Genomic DNA, 20,905 nt, shown 5'->3' on the forward strand with positions numbered 1-20,905 from the left:
TGAGGTAAAATTTTAATGAGTCTTGGGGCCTTTCTATACTAAAATGCCTAGATGAAATGTAAATTGTGTTAATTCCCCAAATTAAAATAATGATACATGAAAATGCTTCAAAGAGATTGATTTGCAATGCTTGAAAATGAAATAGTGTTCAACATAAGTTGCAATTATAACTTCAATTGGAGGAATAAAATTAGCTTACAAGTGTTGTATGTGTTTCATCAATGAATTAAAATGATATAGGTAATTTGCTTGAAAGTAAAATTTGTTTCAAATAGACAATGACAATAAATTGCTCCAATATTCAAGATAACAATGTAGCGTAAAATTGAAGCATGTATTTAAGTGTTCATGAAACAATTTACCAAGGTAAAGGGAAATGAATCAAAGTTTGTTAATAATATAAAATGCTTGCATGTAAAGGATGAATTGCCCAAAGTAAAGTGTAAGCTTGTAGCTCCAAGCAACAATGAGAAAGAAAATACAAAGCTCAAATGAAATTGTAACAAATTTTAACTTAATGAAATGTGATAGTGAGGTTGTGTTAATTCCCAATTAAAGCAATGCATGTAAGTGAATGAAGTATGAAAGCTTAAACCATGCAAATGTCAATCCACCCAAGAGAAGCCTCCCTCTAAATGGGGAGATAGGATACCATGGGAGAAATCCCAAGCTCTCACAAGCAAGTTAGATCTTTTATTAATATTACAATGAGAAGAGGGCCCTTCAAAGTTCTCAACTATACTTCAAGGATAGTCCTCACAATAATTGCTTGAAACTTGAACACTAGACCTCATTTATTGAGAAAGTAGTGACAAGATCTCACAAAACTTATGCAAGGGAAACAAGGTGTGAGTTTCCTCCAAATACCCATGGCTTAAAGAGGAAAATGGGCAGCCCTCTAGTGAACTCGACTTGGCCAAATAAACTTCAAAATGGCTCACGACATCCTTGGAAATCGAACCCCCAACACTTGCCAAAGGTCCTGCAAACACTTGTTAGATGTTGTGGGAAGTTGCTCTTCAAAATCTGCCACACAAGAGTTAGCAAACAATCCAAACAATGGCTGCAACATAAGTTAAGTATTAATGGAAAAATCAGCAAGATAGAATGTATATGTACAATTATAATTTACAAAAGGCTAAGCTAAAGAGTGAGAGTAAACTCTCATCTTTGCTTAGCCATTTTCAAGCTCTTAGATAGAAAATGAAAGAAATGAAGTACAATGTTTTTTAAAAGAGATTTAAATTTAGAAATTCTCGGCTTGTGTACAAGCTATGTGTTGAAATCCTTGCAAAACCACTTTGTAAGATAAGACTATGAAAGTTCAAAGAACAAATGAGAGCTCCTTTAAGAATGTATTAAGAGTGGGTTAGTCTCTCCAAAGACTTCCCTCGCGCTTGATTCTGTAATCCCAACAAAATGTTCCCTCTACAAAACTTCAATCAAGAATTAGTTCCATATAGATTTAACAATAAACAATGATAAGAAACTCTAAATATTTATTTAAAACCAACTAGAGCATTCTATACCTAGAGCATACTTCTAAATCAAATGTCAATGCAAGATAGCTCTACATTAACAAATCTACAAGAGCATATTGAAGCAAATTAGATCAAAGCATGAGTAAAAGAAATTATACCAATGCTCAACAATTCATCACACTCGAAAAGGAGGAACACCTCATGAATGAAACCCCAAAGTCTTTATTGATATTTCTGAAAGTGTACAAAGCAGCAACGCTTCTGCAAACACAATAGCTAGTAACAATATTATGCAATGTGAGAGCCCATGGCTCTATTATATAGAGAGTTGGGAGCAAATCCCAATGAAGAATGACAATGACAAATGGCATTGGAGCCAATCCCAATGTAGAAGTGATTAAACAAGTGGCATGAGGTGACAGTCCCAAAGATAAATTCAAATTTGTTGAATGGAGCTTCAATGCCAAGTGTAAAAATCGAATTCTGGCAAGTGGACATCATTTTCTTCTTCCCTTATGTGTCAAATTCGAATTTTATGGTGGAATGACAAGTGTATTGTGGAGACAATTTCCCACAAAAATCTCCACCGAATATTTTCCCAAATCCTCCCAAATGTGCATTAACTTCATAAATTCGAATTTCCAAGCAGTTTTTCATTTAATGCCAGAAATTCGATTTTATTTGAGCACATATCCATTCCTTGATTTTAGGAGTCCACATCACCTTGGGACTTCACTTTAACTCTCCCATAATTTTTCACCTCATTTCCACAACATTTAGCATGTGTAGATATTTATTTTTCTCCACTTATTTAATTTATGGCTTAATTAATTGCCAGATTTCCCACTAAACTTAAGAAAAGTGGACTTTGAGGGTTTAAAACACATTATTAACCCCTCATAGTGTGTCATAGTAGAAAGTTGAGGGTGAGATGTGTAATTTTGATTACTCATACCCATACAACTTCTCTAGACTACACTTATTACAATTTAAATACAATTTTATTTTCAATTTTTGACCTACGGGAAATCTAAAAAATTAAAAAATGACTACTTAGACCTAGCCAAATTTCACGAAATTTTTTGTGTGATCTAGTATGGTAATATACATCGACTCTAGACATTAAGATGTGTCAGGGGCTCAACTTTCAAACCATCACCTAGGCTTTGGGGTAATACGTGGGTGAAAAAACCTAGAAAATTATCCGCCTTTGAAAAAGAAGGGATAATTAACTAGATAAAAAAAACACTCCAAGGTGTACTCGTTTTCTGATCGAGTCCCAACATCCTAGGCCTGTTACAGCCTCAAAATTCATCATTACTAGTATCACGTATTACATTCCCTGTAGGGTGTGGAATCTAGGTACAAGAAAGATGATGAAAAGATAGAAGTAGAGTTAAAAAACTCTATTGACTGACTATATCTCAGGAGAGAGAGAGAGATGTGATGAGATGTGAGTGTCCAAATGAGGAAAAGACCTCCTGTATTTATATACAAATGTTGATGATGAATAGGTGCGTCTATTGGGCCTCTGAGCCTACATGAGTCGCTGGTCGGCTTGATAATTATTCCATAATCAAAATAACTTCATATCTTCATAAATACTTATCATAATCGGATGATCTTTAGATCAATCCTACACCTCTCGATGAGAGGAATCTAGGAAAAATTTTATCAGCCATGAATAAGGTGACCCACATGGAGTTTGGCCCTAGTTTCCAATTTTAACATAACCATACAGAGTACTCAAGTTGCACACAACCTCTTTAACTTCAGGACTATCTGTTGGGATAATTGTCGATTACAGATACCCAAATTCATAAATAATGACACGACTTGGGTTCTAAACCCTCAGGTGATCAAAATTAATTCCCTTCCTCGAAAAAGCTTGGCTACAATCATAAGGCTTAGCATGCATCACGACACTGGTCTTGAGCATAAATAGGCCATTCATGAGGCTTGTCCCATCCATGATGAATAAAACATCAATGATTGCCATTAAGCGGATCTGGATCACGATGCCCATCTCCTAGGTTACTGCTGATAAATCTTTGTTCTTATGTCTACTGTATGGAATGACTTGTTATCTAGGGTTTTTCTATTATGCCATTTATTATTGAAAATCAATGTATAGAATCTAGATACTGACATTGTATGTGTTACTCTTGTATAAGATGTGAATGACAATCCCCTTGCTGTAACTTTACACTAGCTCTCCCAAGTGACTTTCATCCCTCACAAAAGTAATATTTAGGGTTTTGAACTAGGGCTTCAAAATTCCCTAACTCCTTACCAAGATTTAGCAAATGTTTCACTCCCATAGACCCCATCATCCCAAGGACTAGGCACTGGCATCATCACTTGGTTGGTCATTCACAAATTTAACCACAAAACTCATTTTCACTCTCCTTTTCTAATTTTTGGCCTTCTTAAGGTCGAGTTGCTAGCCAAGGCTAGGGCACAAGTTGACCTAGAGAGGGAATTTTGCCTTGTGGAAGGATTGAACATTGGAAGGAGCCTTGAGGCTTGATTTCCTCAATATCAACTTCCTTTAGTGGCCAATCTAGCCAATCTAAGGTTGAATTCTCTTGCCCTAGGTAGATTTTGCCCTAGGAAGCCCTAGTTTTCCCTAGGCTTGAACTTGTGGGCTTGTTGAAGGTTTCTTATTCCATTTGATTGCTAATATTCATTGTTGGAAATCTTCTCTTGGCCTCTTGATTCTAGGTCAATCCATTTGGCTTTCTGTCTCTCAAGACCTAGATAATTTGTGCCCTAAATAGGTCTTTTTACAAGATGTGAATTGCCTTGCCTAGCTTAGTGAGCCTTGTCCTTGAGAAGAGTTATCCTCTATAAGCCTCTCTTGTCACCTTGATCCTGGAATTTGATATATCCCTAGGTGACCTATCTAAAGGGAAGCCTCCCAGTGGTGAAAGTCCACAAAGAGCAGGAGGTAGTGGTTGTGGTGACAGTGGGCCACACCTCATTGTTATCCCTTATTCTGATTTTTGTCTTGTAGGTCACCCCCCTACAAGACTTGCTAGATTTTGAGGCAGCACACCATATTGATACGTTATAAAAGCACATAAAGTTAACCCATCATGATTTCATATGTAATTGTCATTGTTTTAATATATATATATATATATATATATCTTGCTTTAAGGATTTTGACCACAGTCCCCTATGTTAGGGACACTCCAGTGTCCCCTAAAATTTGGCGTCTGCTTCCACATGTCCTTGGAATGCATTTCCATGTTCCCTACATATTCATGTCACAGAGCATTGAGTTCTACCTAAGGATAGAATCCTCACTTATAATAAGAAATATCCTGTTAGGAATGAGAGCTTATCTTTTGAAACCTTTCTTGATAGTCTGAACTCTGTGCTGTATGATATATGCAGGTGTAAACTGTTATAACTCTTCTGTTTTGTATTTGTAAGGATTTATTGAGAAAAATGTTTTCTTTTGAAAGTTGTATATAAGTCACTTTCTCTTTTACTGAATTCTTATAATTGGATTTCTATTTACTATTTACAAAGTACAGATTTTTGGTGTATAACTCATTTTTATCATAGCCTCAATCGTGGTAAGTTGACTTTGGCAAACCTGTCCTTACATATTTTTGTTTTTGTTTTTGTAAAGTACGTCTTCTTTTTACAGAAAATTGTTTCATGAGCTTAGTGTACTTAATTTCTTACATAAGCATGAATTCTATTTAAACTTTGCAAATGCTGCTAAAACGGGAGCTAAACTATTGTGTTTGCTATGATATTGCTTTCTCTCTCTCTCAATGAGAAGATGTTGGCTGTTGTTTCTAACCATATGTTTGCACATTTTGTTTCAGATGCAATGCAAGGGGTCCCTCTTGGCCTTACCCTAGGAAGTATACCATTTATACTCAAGGCTCATGCAAGCTATACTGAAGTTGGGTGAGCATATAAATGGAAAAGCATTACAACATGTTATGCTAGTATTGGTATTCTATTCTTGACTTTTGCATTTCATCAGTAATTGTAAGCTTTGGTGTATCCAGTCACTAACAGAATCTTTGCAGATTTTTTTCATTGGCTTCTTACCCGTATTCCATAAAGTTAATCTGGAGCCCAATTGTTGACACAGTGTTTTCTTCTAAGATTGGCTGGCGAAAGTCTTGGTATGTTCCAAGTCCTCCCCTTAGATGAATTTCCATAAGAATGCCTAAAGGTTGGCAGAAATGTTTAGTGCCCATTTCTTAGTCCAGTAAAAAGAGCAGTACTTTGGTTATTTATTTGTTGGGCATACTGATCACTGCATAATCATGAAATAGGGTTGCAACTTGCCAATTATGTATGTGTGTTTATTATTTGTACTCATTACTAAACAGAAATGTGAATTTCCGTTATATATATGTGGGTCTTTTTAAATAAATTTGGTGTATAAAAATGGTAGAACCTGCTCGCAAAAAGGATTTGCATTGCAATAGGAAAAACTTTATGATTAATAGAATGCTATGGTGTTAATACTGCTACATTACAGAGCTTAAATAACAGAATGGAAACACAAAATGAGCATGAAACTTTGTCTGGGATCATGGAAACGAATAATATAGGGAGCTCTGAACATGAGACATGTTATTAGTATGGTTATTGACATGTCATTGTTCTTATTGTAGGTTTACTGTTTGTGAATCAATTTCATGGTTCAATTTAAGATTTTTTCTTTTTGTCCAATCTTATAGACATATTATAGCTTGTAAATACGAGTCAACAACTTCATACAGTTTACATTATGACGCATGATAGGTGCTTGAAGGAAAATATTCAATAAGCACATATGATCTTATATATAATACAAAGGGCGCAAGGTCCAACCTATAACAAAATATATAGAGGGGTAGCTACCTTTTGGTAACATCCCCAAAAATAGATTAGTATGTAAATATAGTAATATGTTAATTATTATTAACTATACAATATTAGTCATATGTCTGTCAGGCTGCGGTCTAGTGACAACTTGGAGTGGTTGTTGTGACCATGATCCAGGTTCAAATTTTGGTGGGAATGCTCCTCCCATATGTGGTGTTTTTCTTTTTTGTAAGTAAACACCTTTTTATTAAATTATATCAAAATTACAGCATGACTGGCTCGTTCTGTCATGGCCGGCCACATGGGAAACCCGACCAATGATAGAACCAAAGCATCTTGGTCCAAAATGGTAGCATAAATTCTAGAGCATAACATGACATACATGATAACATAACATCAAAAGAGTGCCTAAATAGCATAGTTTGCTGATAACTAAAATAAACTACATGCTGGATAATGCTGCCTAGTAATGCTGGATAATGCTGACTAGTGAAAACTGCAAAAAATAGAGATACTGTAATGTTCCAAACAGAAAAATACAGTAGATAACAGAAGCAAAGAACTAACTACAACAATATAATTCAGAAATGCACGACCATACACATTAAACACTAAAATATGAGAAATTTTTTTGATCCATTATATTAATATGGGTAAATCTGAGTACAATAAATGAGTAAAGGAACGTGGGCTTGCTACTGCAAGCCATGAAAATAACTCAGGTGTGAATACAATGCTGAAATGCTAGGAAGATTCCCTAGGAAGACTGCGCATGGCCAGGAAGAACTGTTAGCTACCGCCGGAAGGAAACTAGATTAACAACTCTGTAGAATGCTCAAAATGAGATGAAACTAGGTGAGCGGCCTCCTCGCAAGGACCCCAAAAAACCCAAAAATATCTCACGAACCCAAGTGGTGGAAATGGTCCCGGAGTGAAATGTGCCCTCCTCCAATAATTTCTATTACATTATGCCATCATAAGTGCTCATAAACTTTTGCAAAATTAATCCTAGCCTTGTCTCACCAAACCCACAAAAACCCAGAAAGGGTTTGGGCTGAATCCATCGACCCCCTCTGACCTTGAACAAGTGCAAATTGCTCAATTTGGCCAAAAAACACCGCATAGTTCTAATACTGTTGATTAGACCCAAATCCACCCCTGAAAATTCACTCACGCTCTTCTGCAAATTTATATTTGGAAGCCCAACGTTTTTCCAACCCCTTGCTCCAAGAATCAACTCTCTCTCAATGCCCACAAGAGGTGTTCAGGAGACTCTATGCACTGCCAGAATCAACAAATTCGGCCCACAAAATAATGTTAATCTTGACCTTGCAAAGCCACTACAAATCACTGACATCAATAGAGAAAACCACTTACAAAATCGCCGGAACTCCAACCCGCAATAGTTGATCCTCCAATGAGCAACTCGAACTGCCTCTATGTCCCTAGGAGTGTGCAAACTGAGTGAATATGTTATGAATAAAATATATATAAAATAATATAAATAATGTAAAACAATAATAATAATAATAATAATGATTAATTAGTAGTGAATAGGCATGTCTCTAAAGACATGACCTTTTGTGAAGAGGTACTTGCCTAGGTATATAAGCAGGCCCTCACCCTCATTTGTAATAATCTCATATCTCATCAATTCTTTTATACAATATCCAATATACAATTATTGTCCTACAATGGATGTCTTTGTCTTCGAAGTATTCTGAAGATTACTCTGCTATGTATATGAACTTTGTTTGTTACATTGGTATCAGAGCCACGTTTGATCTGACCTTTGACCCTCAATCCATTCGTCAACCTTGCTGTCGTTGCAAATGAAGTGTTTTGCTACACAAGTAGAGTTTCTCCATTTTTGCCAATTGGTCCTCTGGCCATAAAAGAAAAAAATAATTATAAAAAAAAGGAAGAGAGAAGAAAAGAGAAAGAAAAAGCATTCAAAAAATAATCAAGGGAAAAAAAGAGGTTATTCAAAAAAAATATAAAATAAAATAAAAATAAAAGACAAAAAAATTGTATTAAAAAAAATAAAAAAAAGTTTAAAAAAATATATATATATATATAATTCAAAGCAAAAGTACAAAGTACTATTATAAGACTAAAAAGGGTTATTTTTAAGCCCTAATTGTGCAAATTCCAGAAACCAAAATCATATTGTAGCAACTGGAAATTATTCCCCTAATTGTTAATTTTATTTAACAATTTATTTGTTGTTTGCTATGACAAATACTAAATAAATCACACTACAACTTTCACAAATAAAACTGCGGAAAATAAATATCGCTGAAATCTAAGAAAATACTAGCGCACACATAAAAATAACACCGTTGATTTTGGACAAAAGTCCTTGAAAAAACCCAATGTGGGAAAACCTGTGCAGCAAATGAGGATTTTATTTTATTAAGCGGCAGGGAAAATTTGAGTACAATATAGATGCTTGAAACTGGCAATCCATAGCAAGAAAAATTGGGAAAAATTATTGAAGGGAATTATCCTTCCTCCACAAGCAATCCCGACACAACCTGCCTTCAGAAAACTCGGCCTGTTGGACCCTCTACATCAGCCTTTGCGCAGCTCTACGCAATCTCTATGATGTCAAGCCTCCAACCAGTCTTTGATGAAGTCGTTTTGCCTGCCTCTGCTGAGGAAATCATCTCTCTGACACTCTGGAACCTCTGCCTGGCCTCTGGATTGGAGAAAGAATTTCTTTCCAGCAAATCGAACTGCCAATATAAAGCAACTACGCAGTCCTCTGCGTTGCCTCACTGGGAATAACTCGGCCCTCTTGCTGTTGTTGTTGATTTGTTGTAGCATTAGATGTTCTCTAGCCATGAAAATTGGTGGAGAGGCTAAAGCACATAAGATCTCCAGGACCCAGAAATCGTTTTGAGAAATTCCATCCAGATGAGGAGTTATTAAAATAATTAATATTTTTAATGGGCTCCTAAGTCTAAACTTAGGAAAATAAAAATATTAATGGGTATTAATAAAGATAAGGATGAGAAGCTTCTAAGAGACGAACGAGGATCAAGTCCGTTTTAATCCTAGCCATTGATTAGAGACTTAATCTTGGTTGTTGATTCGTCAATAGGAAAAGTATAAGAAAATACTTGAGGGTCATTTGGAGATACAGCAGCAGATACTCAGTATCCCAAGGAAAATCGATTCTCAGAGAGGGTGAAATTGATTTAAGAGGGAGAGTTGCAGGGTGGAGGAAGGGGGTGATTAGCAGCAGTTAGGGAGCTCTAAAGAGGTGACACAGGGACTCTGAGAGATAGCGCAGAGGGAGACATAGGTCACAGAGACTTAGTGGATGACGCAAAGAAGGACAAAGTAGCGCAAAGCCACGCAAAATGACGCAGGGTTGACGCAGTAGGGAAAGGAAGTCCTCCAGGGTGTCAGAAAGTCTCGGAGAAAAGTCTCAGGTGTTTTCTCCCAGTGTCTATGCAAAATTTTTCTGTAAAAGCGATTGTTGCTGAAGATTAATAAAACCCTCCTCTGCTGCACCAATTTTCCCACATTGGGTTTTTTCAGGGACAATTGTCCAAAAATAACTGTGTTGATGTGTGTGATTCTTGTGCATATATTTGTTTCTGTATAATGGTGTGATATCTGTAGTAGAATTTTTTTTAATATTTACTGAAGGAATTTCATAAATAACTTATTGAGAAATAAGTAGGTAAAATAAATCAGTTGTTACAGTAATAGAATTTTTGTTTAGAAATTTTTGCATGGGATCAAAGCAAATATTTGGAGACAGGAAGGGAAAAACAATTAAAGGTCAAAGGCATGATGCAAAGGCATCCACGTTAGGAGACTCATGCAAGTTTTCAGAAGAATGCACAAGAGATGGAAATTTCGATTTCTCTATGCTGGCTTCCAGATTGGAAGTAGAAGTTGCTTGCATAGCAAGCTCTGCATCATCAGGGGTATGGTATATAGATAGTGGAGCCACCTGGCATATGACAGGAATCCAGGAATGTTTCTCAGATTATCAAGAGGAAAGAATGAATTTTCAGATCACCATGTGGAATAAGGCAAAGTGTACTCTAGTAGGGAAGGGTACCATAGTTTTTCAAACAGAAACAAGAGTGCGGTTCCGAGCCACCAATGTGCTGCATGTGCCAGGACTGGGGATGAACTTACTTTTCGTATCTCAACTTCAAAGCAAGGGCTATGACGCTTTATTCATTAAGGAGAAAGTATACGTCAAACACCCGAGTTGGAAAAAGAAGGTACAGATCGGAATTAGAAGTAATAGGTTGCAGCTAGAATCACCAATGGCGTTGATAGGTAGTAATGGAGACAAGGATTTGAATGAACTATGGCACAGAAGGATGCGACATTTGCGCCATGGGGCTCTGAGAATTCTCAGGAAAACTGTAACAGGAGTTCCAGATCTTATTACTGAACAAGATGATGTATGCAAAGGGTGTGCTCTGGGCAAGTATGCCAAAGAAGCATTCCCTAGAAGTAGAAATAAGACCAAGAGTGTACTAGGATTGATACACTAAGATATCTGCTGACCGATGTCCACAAAGGATCTTAGTGGTGTTGAGTACTTCGTCACCTTCATCGATGACCATTCCAAGAAGACTTGGATCTATTTTCTGAAAACCAAGGATGAGGTTTTTGTCGATTCAAAGAGTTCAAGGCTCCAGTGGAGAATTTGATAGGAAAGAAAATAAAAGTGTTGCGCTCATATAATGGTGGAGAGTATGTTGACAAGGACTTCACTGATTTTTGCGCTAGGGAGGGCATCAAAAGAGAGTGGACAACTCCCTACAATCCGATGTAGAATGGAGTAGCAGAAAGGAAGAATAGGACTATTGTGGAAGCAGCTAGGGCAATGATGTATGATCAGGATATGCCAAAATTCCTGTGGGCAAAAGCATGCAGCACGACAGTCTATGTCCAGAATAGAACTCCTCATAGGGCATTGGGCAAGATTACTCCAGAGCAGGTCTTCATCGGGAAGACACCTGAAGTTAGTCATTTTAGGATATTTGGGAGTTTAGCATATTGCCGTATACCCGAGGAGAAGAGGAAGAAGTTAGATCAAACTGTAGAGAAAGGATATCTTGTGGGATATAGTGAGAATGTTAAGGCATATAGAATCTATCTTCTAGGGAGCAAGAAGGAGTAGTTCAACGAGATGTGAAGTTCATGGAGGATAGGGCCTTTAGAAAATCTCAAGAAATGCCTTCTGAGGAGCAATCAAAAGATGAGACGTTGGTCAAATGATTTCAACCAGCGAAAGCCAATACCAGAAATTCTCCTTCAGAATAGAAGGAATCACAGGAAGAGGAAGAGCTAACAGATCACAGATGTAACTACTACCAGAGGAAGAACGAGCCGAGAACTCCGACAGATTCTACGAGATGCAGAAGATTTCATTGGTGCACCCATGAACAATAAAAGGGAGCGAAGACAGTCAGACAGATATCAGGACCTAGTAGCTCAGGTTGGGGAACCTTCCAGTTTTCAGGAGTTCGTTCAACATCAAGTTTGGGTGGATGGGATGGTGGAGGAATACAACTCTCTAATGGTGAATGATGTCTGGGAAGTAATACCTAGGCCCCAAGACAGATCAGTGGTAGGTTTGAGATGGATCTACAAGATCAAATACGTTGCAGACGACAGTGTGGAAAAATACAAAGCCAGGTTTGTGGCTAAGGGGTTATGCTCAGAAGGAACGAATAGACTATGAAGCAACCTTCACCCGAGTAGCCAGGTATACTTCTATTAGAACTGTGATATCTCTTGCAACACAAATGGGGTGGGAGATTCATCAGATGGATGTCACGATGACATTCTTGAACAGGGTGATAGAAGAGGAAGTGTACATTGAACAAACAAAAGGCTTTGAGACACATGAGAAGAAATCTCATGTATGCAGATTTAAGAAAGCCTTGTATGGGATCAAACAGGCACCTAGAGCATGGTATGGTCAAATTGATGGCTACTTGTAGAAGATGGGGTTCATCAAGGGTGATGCAAATCCCAATCTCTACTATCTAGTCGTAGAGAATGAGTCTCTAGTCCGATTATTATATGTGGATGATCTCTTCGTGACAGGATCATCTAGGCTCATCGAGGACTGCAAGAAGAATCTACCCACAGAATTTGACATGAAGAATTTGGGACAGATGCATTATTTCCTGGGGTTGGAAGTTTGGCAGCAGAAGGGTGAGATCTTCCTTGGACAAGGGAGACATGCTACAGAAATCTTGAAGAGATTCAGGATGCAAGATTGTAGGCCTATGGCTACTCCAATGATCACCAATTGGAAGAAAATTGATGCATCAGAAGACAAAGATGTTGATCCCACCTTATACAGGCAGCTCATAGGGTCCCTGATGTATCTGGTCAATACCAGGCTAGACATTTGTTACGCTGTCAACACCCTTAGTCAATTCATGGTGGAACCTAAGAGGGTGCATTGGGCAACAACCAAACATGTTCTCAGATATATACAGGGAACAGTCGAGTATGGACTATTGTACACCAGAAGTAATGAAATCAAACTGAGTGGGTTTAAAGATGCAGATTGGGTTGGAAGTTCAGTAGATTGGAAAAGTACCTCTGGGTACTGTCTCAACATTGGATCAGGGATGACGTCCTGGTGCAGTAGGGAACAAAAATCCGTGGCTTTGAGCTCCGCTGAAGCAAAATATATGGCCACTAGCACTGCTTCATGGGAAGCCATATGGCTTAGAAAATTTCTTGTGAACTTATTTAGAAGAAGGATGGAGGCGACGAGGTTCATGTGTGATAATCGGAGTTGCATCAAGCTCTCTGAGAATCCAGTATTTCATGATCGGTCGAAGCACTTTGATATTTGGTGTCACTTTGTCATAGATTGTGTCCAACGAGGAGCAGTACAATTGAACTACACTCCTACAGGAGAACAGGTGGTGGACATCCTCACCAAGGCCCTAGGAAGAATAAAGTTCGTTTATTTAATGGAGAAGATGGGGATGGTAAAGAATCCATTTCAGTAGTAGAAATGGATAAGTATCAGAGTTGCAGTGTAGATGCAGTGTTGGGAAGAAGGACCAGCAATAACATGGATGCAAAGGGAGCTGTAGTACAGATGTAGCAATGGCAAGCCATGGGCAATAGTACAAGAGGCAACAGTGCAGTGCATGTAGGGCAGCAGGCCCAGTGTTAGCATAGGTACCAGTGTTGGAGGATCAGTGTGATGTTCAGTGGTGGAACATTACTAGAGCACATTCCTCGCTAAGAGGGAGTGTTGATTTGTGGTAGCATCGGATGTGCTCTAGCCATGAAAATTGGTGGAGAGGCTAAAACACATAAGATCTCTAAGACCCAGAAATTGTTTTGAGAAATACCAGCCGGATGAGGAGTTATTAAAATAATTAATATTTTTAATTTGTTCCTAAGTCTAAACTTAGGAAAATAAAAATATTAATGGGTATTAATAAAGATAAGGATGAGAAGCTTCTAAGAGACAAGGATCAACTATGTTTTAATCCTAGTCGTTGATTAGAGACTTAATCTCGAATGTTGATTCGTCAACAGGAAAAGTATAAGAGAAGACTTGAGGGTCATTTGGAGACACACCAGCAGATACTCAGTATCCCAAGGAAAATCGATTTTCAGAGAGGGTGAAATCGATTTCAGAGGGAGAGTTGCAGGGTGGAGGAAGAGGGGGTGATTAGCAGCAGTCAGGGAGCTCAGAAGAGGTGACACAGGGACTCTAAGAGACAATACAGAGGGAGACGCAGATCACAGAGACTCAGTGGATGACGAAGAGAAGGGCAGAGCAACGCAGAATGACGCAGGGCTAAGGCAGTAGGGAAAGGAAGTCCTCCAGGGTGTTAGAAAGTCTCAGGTGTTTTCTCCTAGTGTCTATGCAAAATTTTTCTGTAAAAGTGATTGTTGCTGAAGATTAATAAAACCCTCCTCTGCTGCATGTCCAAAAATAACTGTGTTGATGTGTTTGATTCTTGTGCATATATTTGATTCTGTATAATGGTGTGATATCTGCAGTAGAATCTATTTTAATATTTACTGAAGGAATTTCATAAATAACTTATTAAGAAATAAGTAGGTAAAATAAATTAGTTGCTGCAATAATAGAATTTTTGTTTAGAAATTTTCACAGTTGCTTCTCCGGATCTAGAAAACTTCCTCTGGACTCACTGTCCTTGCCCTTCACTCATTGCTTCGATCTCTGTCTCTCCGGCAATTGACTGTTGATTTGTGGTAGTATCAGATGTGCTCTAGCCTTGAAAATTGGTGGAGAGGCTAAAGCACATGAGATCTCCAAGACCCAGAAATGGTTTGGGGAAATTCCACCCGGTTAGAGAGATATTAAAATAATTAATATTTTTAATGGGGTTCCTAAGTCTAAACTTAGGAAAATTAAAATATTAATGGGTATTAATATAAAACTGGGTGAGAATGTTCTAAATGACATGGATCAAGCCAAATCTAATCTTAACCGTTTATTAGAGACTTAATCTCGGTCGTTGAAGACTCAACAGGAAAAGTATAAGAGGAGGCTTGAGGGTCAATTGGAGACACACCAAGATTGATCAGTCAGTTCAATTTTTTGGAGCCGGGCTTGCGAAGAAAATTTGAACAAGTGATATGTTGCAGCGAGGGGTAGTGAGTACATAGCACAGAGGCATAGATAGTGCCTGAGGGTCAGTGCGGTGACTGAAGAGGCTGACACAGAGGCAATAGAAGCCACAAAGAGGTAGCTAGAGACTACGCAGAGGCTGAGGGGCCTGTGTGGGTGATGCAGAAGGCCAAAGAGATGACACAGAGAGGTAGAAGGCTGATGAAGAGGGTTCAGGAGCTACGTTGAGGCTAGCAGGGTTGACGCAGAGCCTAGGAGAAGCATTGAAAGGACTTTCGTGGGGTAGACTAGAGCTAAGAGGTTGAATATCTGTCTCCAAGAATAGGTATTACTGTTGTGTAACAATCTCTGTTGGGTGAGCCAGTTCGACACCCTAGTTGTACTCAAGAAATCCGCCTAAAAATAAAACCCTTAGGATTGCTGCACCGGTTTTCCCGCATTGGGTTTTTCCTGGGACGTGTTGTCCAAAATTAACGGTGTCCCTTGTGTGTTTGTCTAGTGTTTCAGTTGTTGATCTGTATATGAGTTAAGGCTGCATTTGTGTTTATTTTCAGTATTTATATGTATAAATAACTTGTTAAGGAATAAACAAGTAGGTGAAATAAGCCAGATAATGCAGTAGGGATTTCTAACGTGTCATACTTAGAAATTTCAACATTGACTGCTTCTACTCTGGAAATCAATTTGCCAAGGAAATTGAAATTCTAGTGTACTCAAGTGTATTCTCCAAGTGCCCATCGACTTCCTCTTATAATCCATTGTTGGAGCTCCAACGACCAAGATTAAAACTTAATCGATGGCTAGGATCATCTTGGAATTGATTAGTGTGAGTTTCTAGATGATTCTCACCTTGAATTAATTAGTACTGATTAATTAACTAGTTTTCCTAAGTTTAGACTTGGGAAACATTAAAAAAATTGATTAATAATCTAATTAAGTTACTTCTAGGTAGAATTTCCATAAACGATTTTTGGGTCTTGGAGATCTCATGTATTCTAGTCTCTCCACCAAATTTCCTAGCTAGAACACATCTGATGCTACAAAAACTAACACTCCCTCTTAGCGGGGAACATGTTCTAGTGCTGCACACCCTACTACAACATTTTGTCTCTGTATCATTTTTGTCACGTTGCTGATGTCTGGTTGCTGCTGCCCACCAACCACTGCGCAACTCTGATGCTGCATCTGTGCTACTGCTGACACTGATATACTGCTGTCAACACTGCATCTGCACTGCAACTACCTCTCATCTGTTGCTGCTACTGCAACTACAATGGAAAAACATCCAAAATATTGAATCAAGTTTGTTAAGTATGATGCTTCGATCTCCCGAGTCTTGACTGCTACTAGCATTTGCATTGTCTCTGAAGAATCTACGTTGCTTCCAACTCTACACTGAGCCACCTGTTCTATTGTCAACACTGCACTGCGCTCCCCAGCATCTGACTGCTACTAGTCTTCTATTGTCACTCAGGAACTGACTACATCAACTGCCATTGATCCATCCTACTATTGTATATTGTGCCCCCCTATAACAAGGTATTGATCCATGAGGTTGTCTCCTCAAGGACCCTGCCCAAATTTGTAGCTCTCTAGGGCTACAACTCGAAGTCACCCCACCTCATTCTTGGAGGAATGATTGCCATCATCGTGAAGTATTCCTCCAACCTAGAGGACAACCTCTCGATCTCTGCAAAAGCTGCTTGCTGGTCCTGCTTCTCTGATTTGTCTTACTTCCTGGGAGGACATAGTGTGCTGTATTGATGAAGCTCACTGCACCTGAAGTGCTTGACCTTTGATAGATCCTTCTTTCTTCTTTGTTCCCCCGGCACCTGACTGGGACCCTTTGATGCGAGCACCACATTCACCTCGTCCTTCACCACCTTTAGTCCGCTACTACTACTACCACTGATGGAGCTCTTTAGCAGAACTTGCCTCAAAGCTTCCTGCTACAGATCGGCCAACATCCTGTCCCAGTCTAGTAGCTTGTCTCTGCCCAATATACTTTGGAGAAAAACTTGCCACTCCTCAAAGACATTGTTCAGTGCCAATCTCACTAGCTTTGTTGGTTGAGGTGTTGCCCCAACAGCTGCAAGCTGGTCTCGAACCTCCTGAATCTTGGTGAGGAAAGGATCTAAGCCTTCCCCTTTTTGCATCCTGATGCATCTTAGCTTCTCCTTCAGGAACAAATTTCGTTGCTCAGAAGTGCCTTGATATAGTGTGCGAGAGCATCCCACATCTCTTTGGCAGTATCCCTGCCAGCTATGTGTGAGACTATATGGTCTTGGACTCCATCTAGGATCAACCGCTTTGCCCGCGCCATCTCCTTCTTGTATTCCTTCAACTGATTTGCATCTTGGGGAACTGCCACAACACTGTCTATGTAGAGTTTCAGGCCGTATTCATCCAACAGGAAGGACATCCTGGCCTTCCAGATGACATAGTTGGAGGAACCATCCAACCTATCCTGATCTCTCAGCCCAGTTGTGGCCATCTCTGATCAAGTAAAAAAATCCCTCTTTCCTTGTGCTCGGTTGCTGCTCTGCTATTCGCACTCCCTTTGGAATGCGTGGCTCTGCTAGCTACTATTGCCAATCTGCAACTGGAAATTTGAACTTCCGAGACTCGAAGCTCCCCCAGGAAAATTTTCCCTTTGTTGTGTGTACTGTTCTCTTCCACCTGCAACAAAACCCGCTGTGTCCAACTAGGAATCTGTGTAGTGAAAAACTGAGTTGCTGCGGCTCCCTATGCCTACTGGAATCACTGATCTAGGAGATTCAAACTTTTTCTGCCTCCTGCATTGAAAAATCGAACTTCCCCAAGCAACTTGGCCTTGCCTATCTGAGCAATGTGCTGCATCTAGAATTGCGGCCTGCTCCTCTTGAGCAACGAAATTCTTTCTTCTGCTTCTAAGTTTCCCGACTGATGACTTACGCTCTGATAACATGTGAAAATTCCAAAAACCGGAATCCTATTGCAGCAACTGGAAATTATTCTCTTAATTGTTAATTTTATTTAACAATTTGTTTGTTGTTTGCTACGACAAATACTGAATAAATCACACTGCAACCGCCACAAATAAAACTGCAAAAAATATATAGTGCTGGAATCGGAGAAAATACTAGCACACATAAAAATAACATCATTGTTTTTGGACAAAAGTCCCCAGAAAACCCAATGTGGGAAAACCGGTGTAGTAGATGAGGGTTTTATTTTATTAAGCAGCAGTGAAAATCTGAGTACAATCTGGATGCCTAAAACTGACAATCCACAACAAGAAATATGGCCAAAACTATTTAAGGGAATTACCTTTCCTCCACAAGAAATACGGACACAACCTACCTTCAAAAAACTCGGCCTCCTGGACCCTCTACGTAGTATGTATGTCGTCAAGCCTCCAACCAGTCTCCGATGAAGTCATTCTGCCTTCCTTTGCTGAGGAAATTGTCTCTTCGGCACTTTGGAGCCTTTGCCCAACCTCTGGAGCTGAGAATGAATTTCTCTCCAGCACATCGAATTGGCAATCTAAAGCAACTGCGCATTCATCTGCGCTGCCTAACCAGGAATAACTCGACCTTCTTGTTGCTGCCTCTTCGGATCTAGAAAACTTCCTCCAATCTCATTGTCCCTGCCCCTCACTCACTGATTCGATCTCTGGCTCTTGGGCAGCTGACTGCTGCTACTCTGGAAATCAATCTACCAAGGAAATCGAATTTTTGGTGTACTCAAGTGTTATTCTCCAAGTGCCCATCGACTTCCTCTTATAATCCACTGTTGGAGCTCCAACGACTAAGATTAAAACTTAATCGATGGCTAGGATCATCTTGGAATCGATCTGTGTGAGTTTCTAGATGATTCTCACCTTGACTTAATTAATATTGATTAATTAACCAGTTTTCATAAATTTAGACTTAGGAAAAATTAAAAAAGTTGTTTAAAAATCTAATTAAATCACTTATAGGTGGAATTTCCATAAACGATTTCTACGTCTTGGAGATCTCATGTATTCTAGCCTCTCCAGCAAATTTCGTGGCTAGAACACATCCGATGCTACAAAAACTAACACTAATCTCATATTGAAAAAGGCAATATGGTGCCAGTTACTGAAGAAAAAAAAATGAATTAATTAGCAAATGAAAGAAGGAATGATGAGATCTATAAGCCAGTCCACATTTTGGGCTAAATGTCCATTTTGTCTAAATGAAATTGGATATACATATATTCAAAAAAATTGCAAATTAAGTTGTCCAGCATCTGGAAGATTATTTAGTACCGAAAAACATCAAGGTAATCCACATACACAAATTAAAAGATTAAAAGAAGAGCTCATGGAACTTCAGTGGAAAAATGAGTCATTAGAAAAGAAATATAAGGATCTCTAAGATTTGTTTCATGAATAATCAACAGAAAGTAATGAAAAAATTGGCGTTTAAGGGACCATAATAAAAAATTACTTGAGAAGGTCAAGAAGTCCAAGGATACCAAAAAAAAATTAGAGGAAGAAAATGGATGTCTCGAGAAGAAATTCAACAAGAATCTATTAGAAAACCAAAAAGAAAATTTGCGTTTAAAACCCCTTAATCAAAGGTTATTAGAACAAATAAAAAATTTAAAAGATGAGAAAGATACTAAGAATAAAGTCAACAATCCAGAAAGAAAAGTATTTTTACTTCTAAGGAATCATAACCAAGCCCTACTTATGCAAATAAAGAAGCTTAAAAGTGACAATAAGTCGTTAGATGACAAGTTGGAACAACTTACTCAAGAAGAAGTATTGAAGTCTCCAACCATAATTGTTTACGTTGAAGATAAAGGAACAAATACCGATCTAGTCAATATCATAACTCACGAAGATGAGAAACTAACAAAAGTTAAAACGTATTTAAATGTTGTAGTTCAAACAACGGAAATTCAAAGTGATGATTCCATAGGCAACTCAATAATAACAGTACCTAAAGTAAATGAGGAAATTACCACACACATGATAAGGGAAAATCCAACCAGAAGAACTCTTTATCGACATTCAAACCATAAGAGAAGGCAACTAAGTCAGTTTATATATTTGAACCATTCAGAACATAAATAATAGATTTATGTTCCAAAGAATACTAAGGTTTGCATAATCCAGTCCTATGATAACAATTAATTTCAAAATTCCAGTGATCGGAAGATTCCATAGAAGATTAATTTGGGATAGTCATATCCATTCTCAGTTCGACAATTTTGTTTATCACTCAAAGGATCATATTGTCTTGTATCAATGAAGATGAAAGTACCGAGACGAGAAAATATTTGAAACAAGAAAAGAGATCAAGCCTTTCGTCAGTAAGCTTTGAGGAAAAAGCTTTTTGAAGAGGAGATAATGTTATGAATAAAATATATATAAAATAATATAAAACAATACTAATTATAAATAATTATTAATTAGTAGTGATTAGGCATGTCTCTAAAGACATGACCTTTTGTGAAGCAGTACCTGCCTAGGTATATAAACAGGACCGCACCCTCATTTTTAATCATCTCATATCTCATCAATTCTTTTATACAATATTCAATATACAATTACTGTCCTACAATGGATTTCTTTGTATGCGAAGTATTCTAAAGATTATTCCGCTACGTATACAAACTTTGTTACAAAATACCCGCAATAATGCTCTGTGGAAATCCTGAATTTGACTCCCCAAATTTCATCACTAGGGAGACACTCAAACTTCTTTGAAATGAGGGTGAAATTTCTGCTCGGAAATTCTTTGTGCTAAACAACACAGGTTGTCTTGGCTAAGCAGCACAAGATAACTAATTGTTGAATTATCAAATGACCAAAAGATGTCAAAGGGAGGCTCTCCTGCTCTAGCTATAATTGTTGCTCCGTTTCCTCCTTGTGGTCCCCACTAGTTTGAACTCCCTTTTTTTATTTGCCTCCTTCTCCCTTAGTTCGATTTTCCTAAGG

General features: G+C 38.3%; 1 protein-coding gene across 7 annotated transcripts in view; it reads left to right on the forward strand.

Moving 5' to 3' along the window:
* LOC149222262 (putative membrane protein YBR220C) overlaps positions 1 to 20,905 on the forward strand; it is a 464,638-nt gene that overhangs the window by 58,114 nt on the left and 385,619 nt on the right. For all 7 annotated transcript variants that reach the window (XM_089385339.1, XM_089385342.1, XM_089385340.1 and 4 more), the window contains 2 exons: positions 5,327 to 5,411; positions 5,537 to 5,635. In XM_089385339.1, the coding sequence (XP_089241465.1) occupies positions 5,327 to 5,411; positions 5,537 to 5,635 (184 nt within the window). The remainder of the gene's footprint in view (positions 1 to 5,326; positions 5,412 to 5,536; positions 5,636 to 20,905) is intronic.

The sequence above is a fragment of the Pinus tabuliformis genome, chromosome Q (assembly GCF_031772625.1).
Source record: "Pinus tabuliformis cultivar Carrire ecotype Pingquan chromosome Q, CPIR1, whole genome shotgun sequence".
NCBI classification, from domain to species: Eukaryota; Viridiplantae; Streptophyta; class Pinopsida; order Pinales; family Pinaceae; genus Pinus; species Pinus tabuliformis.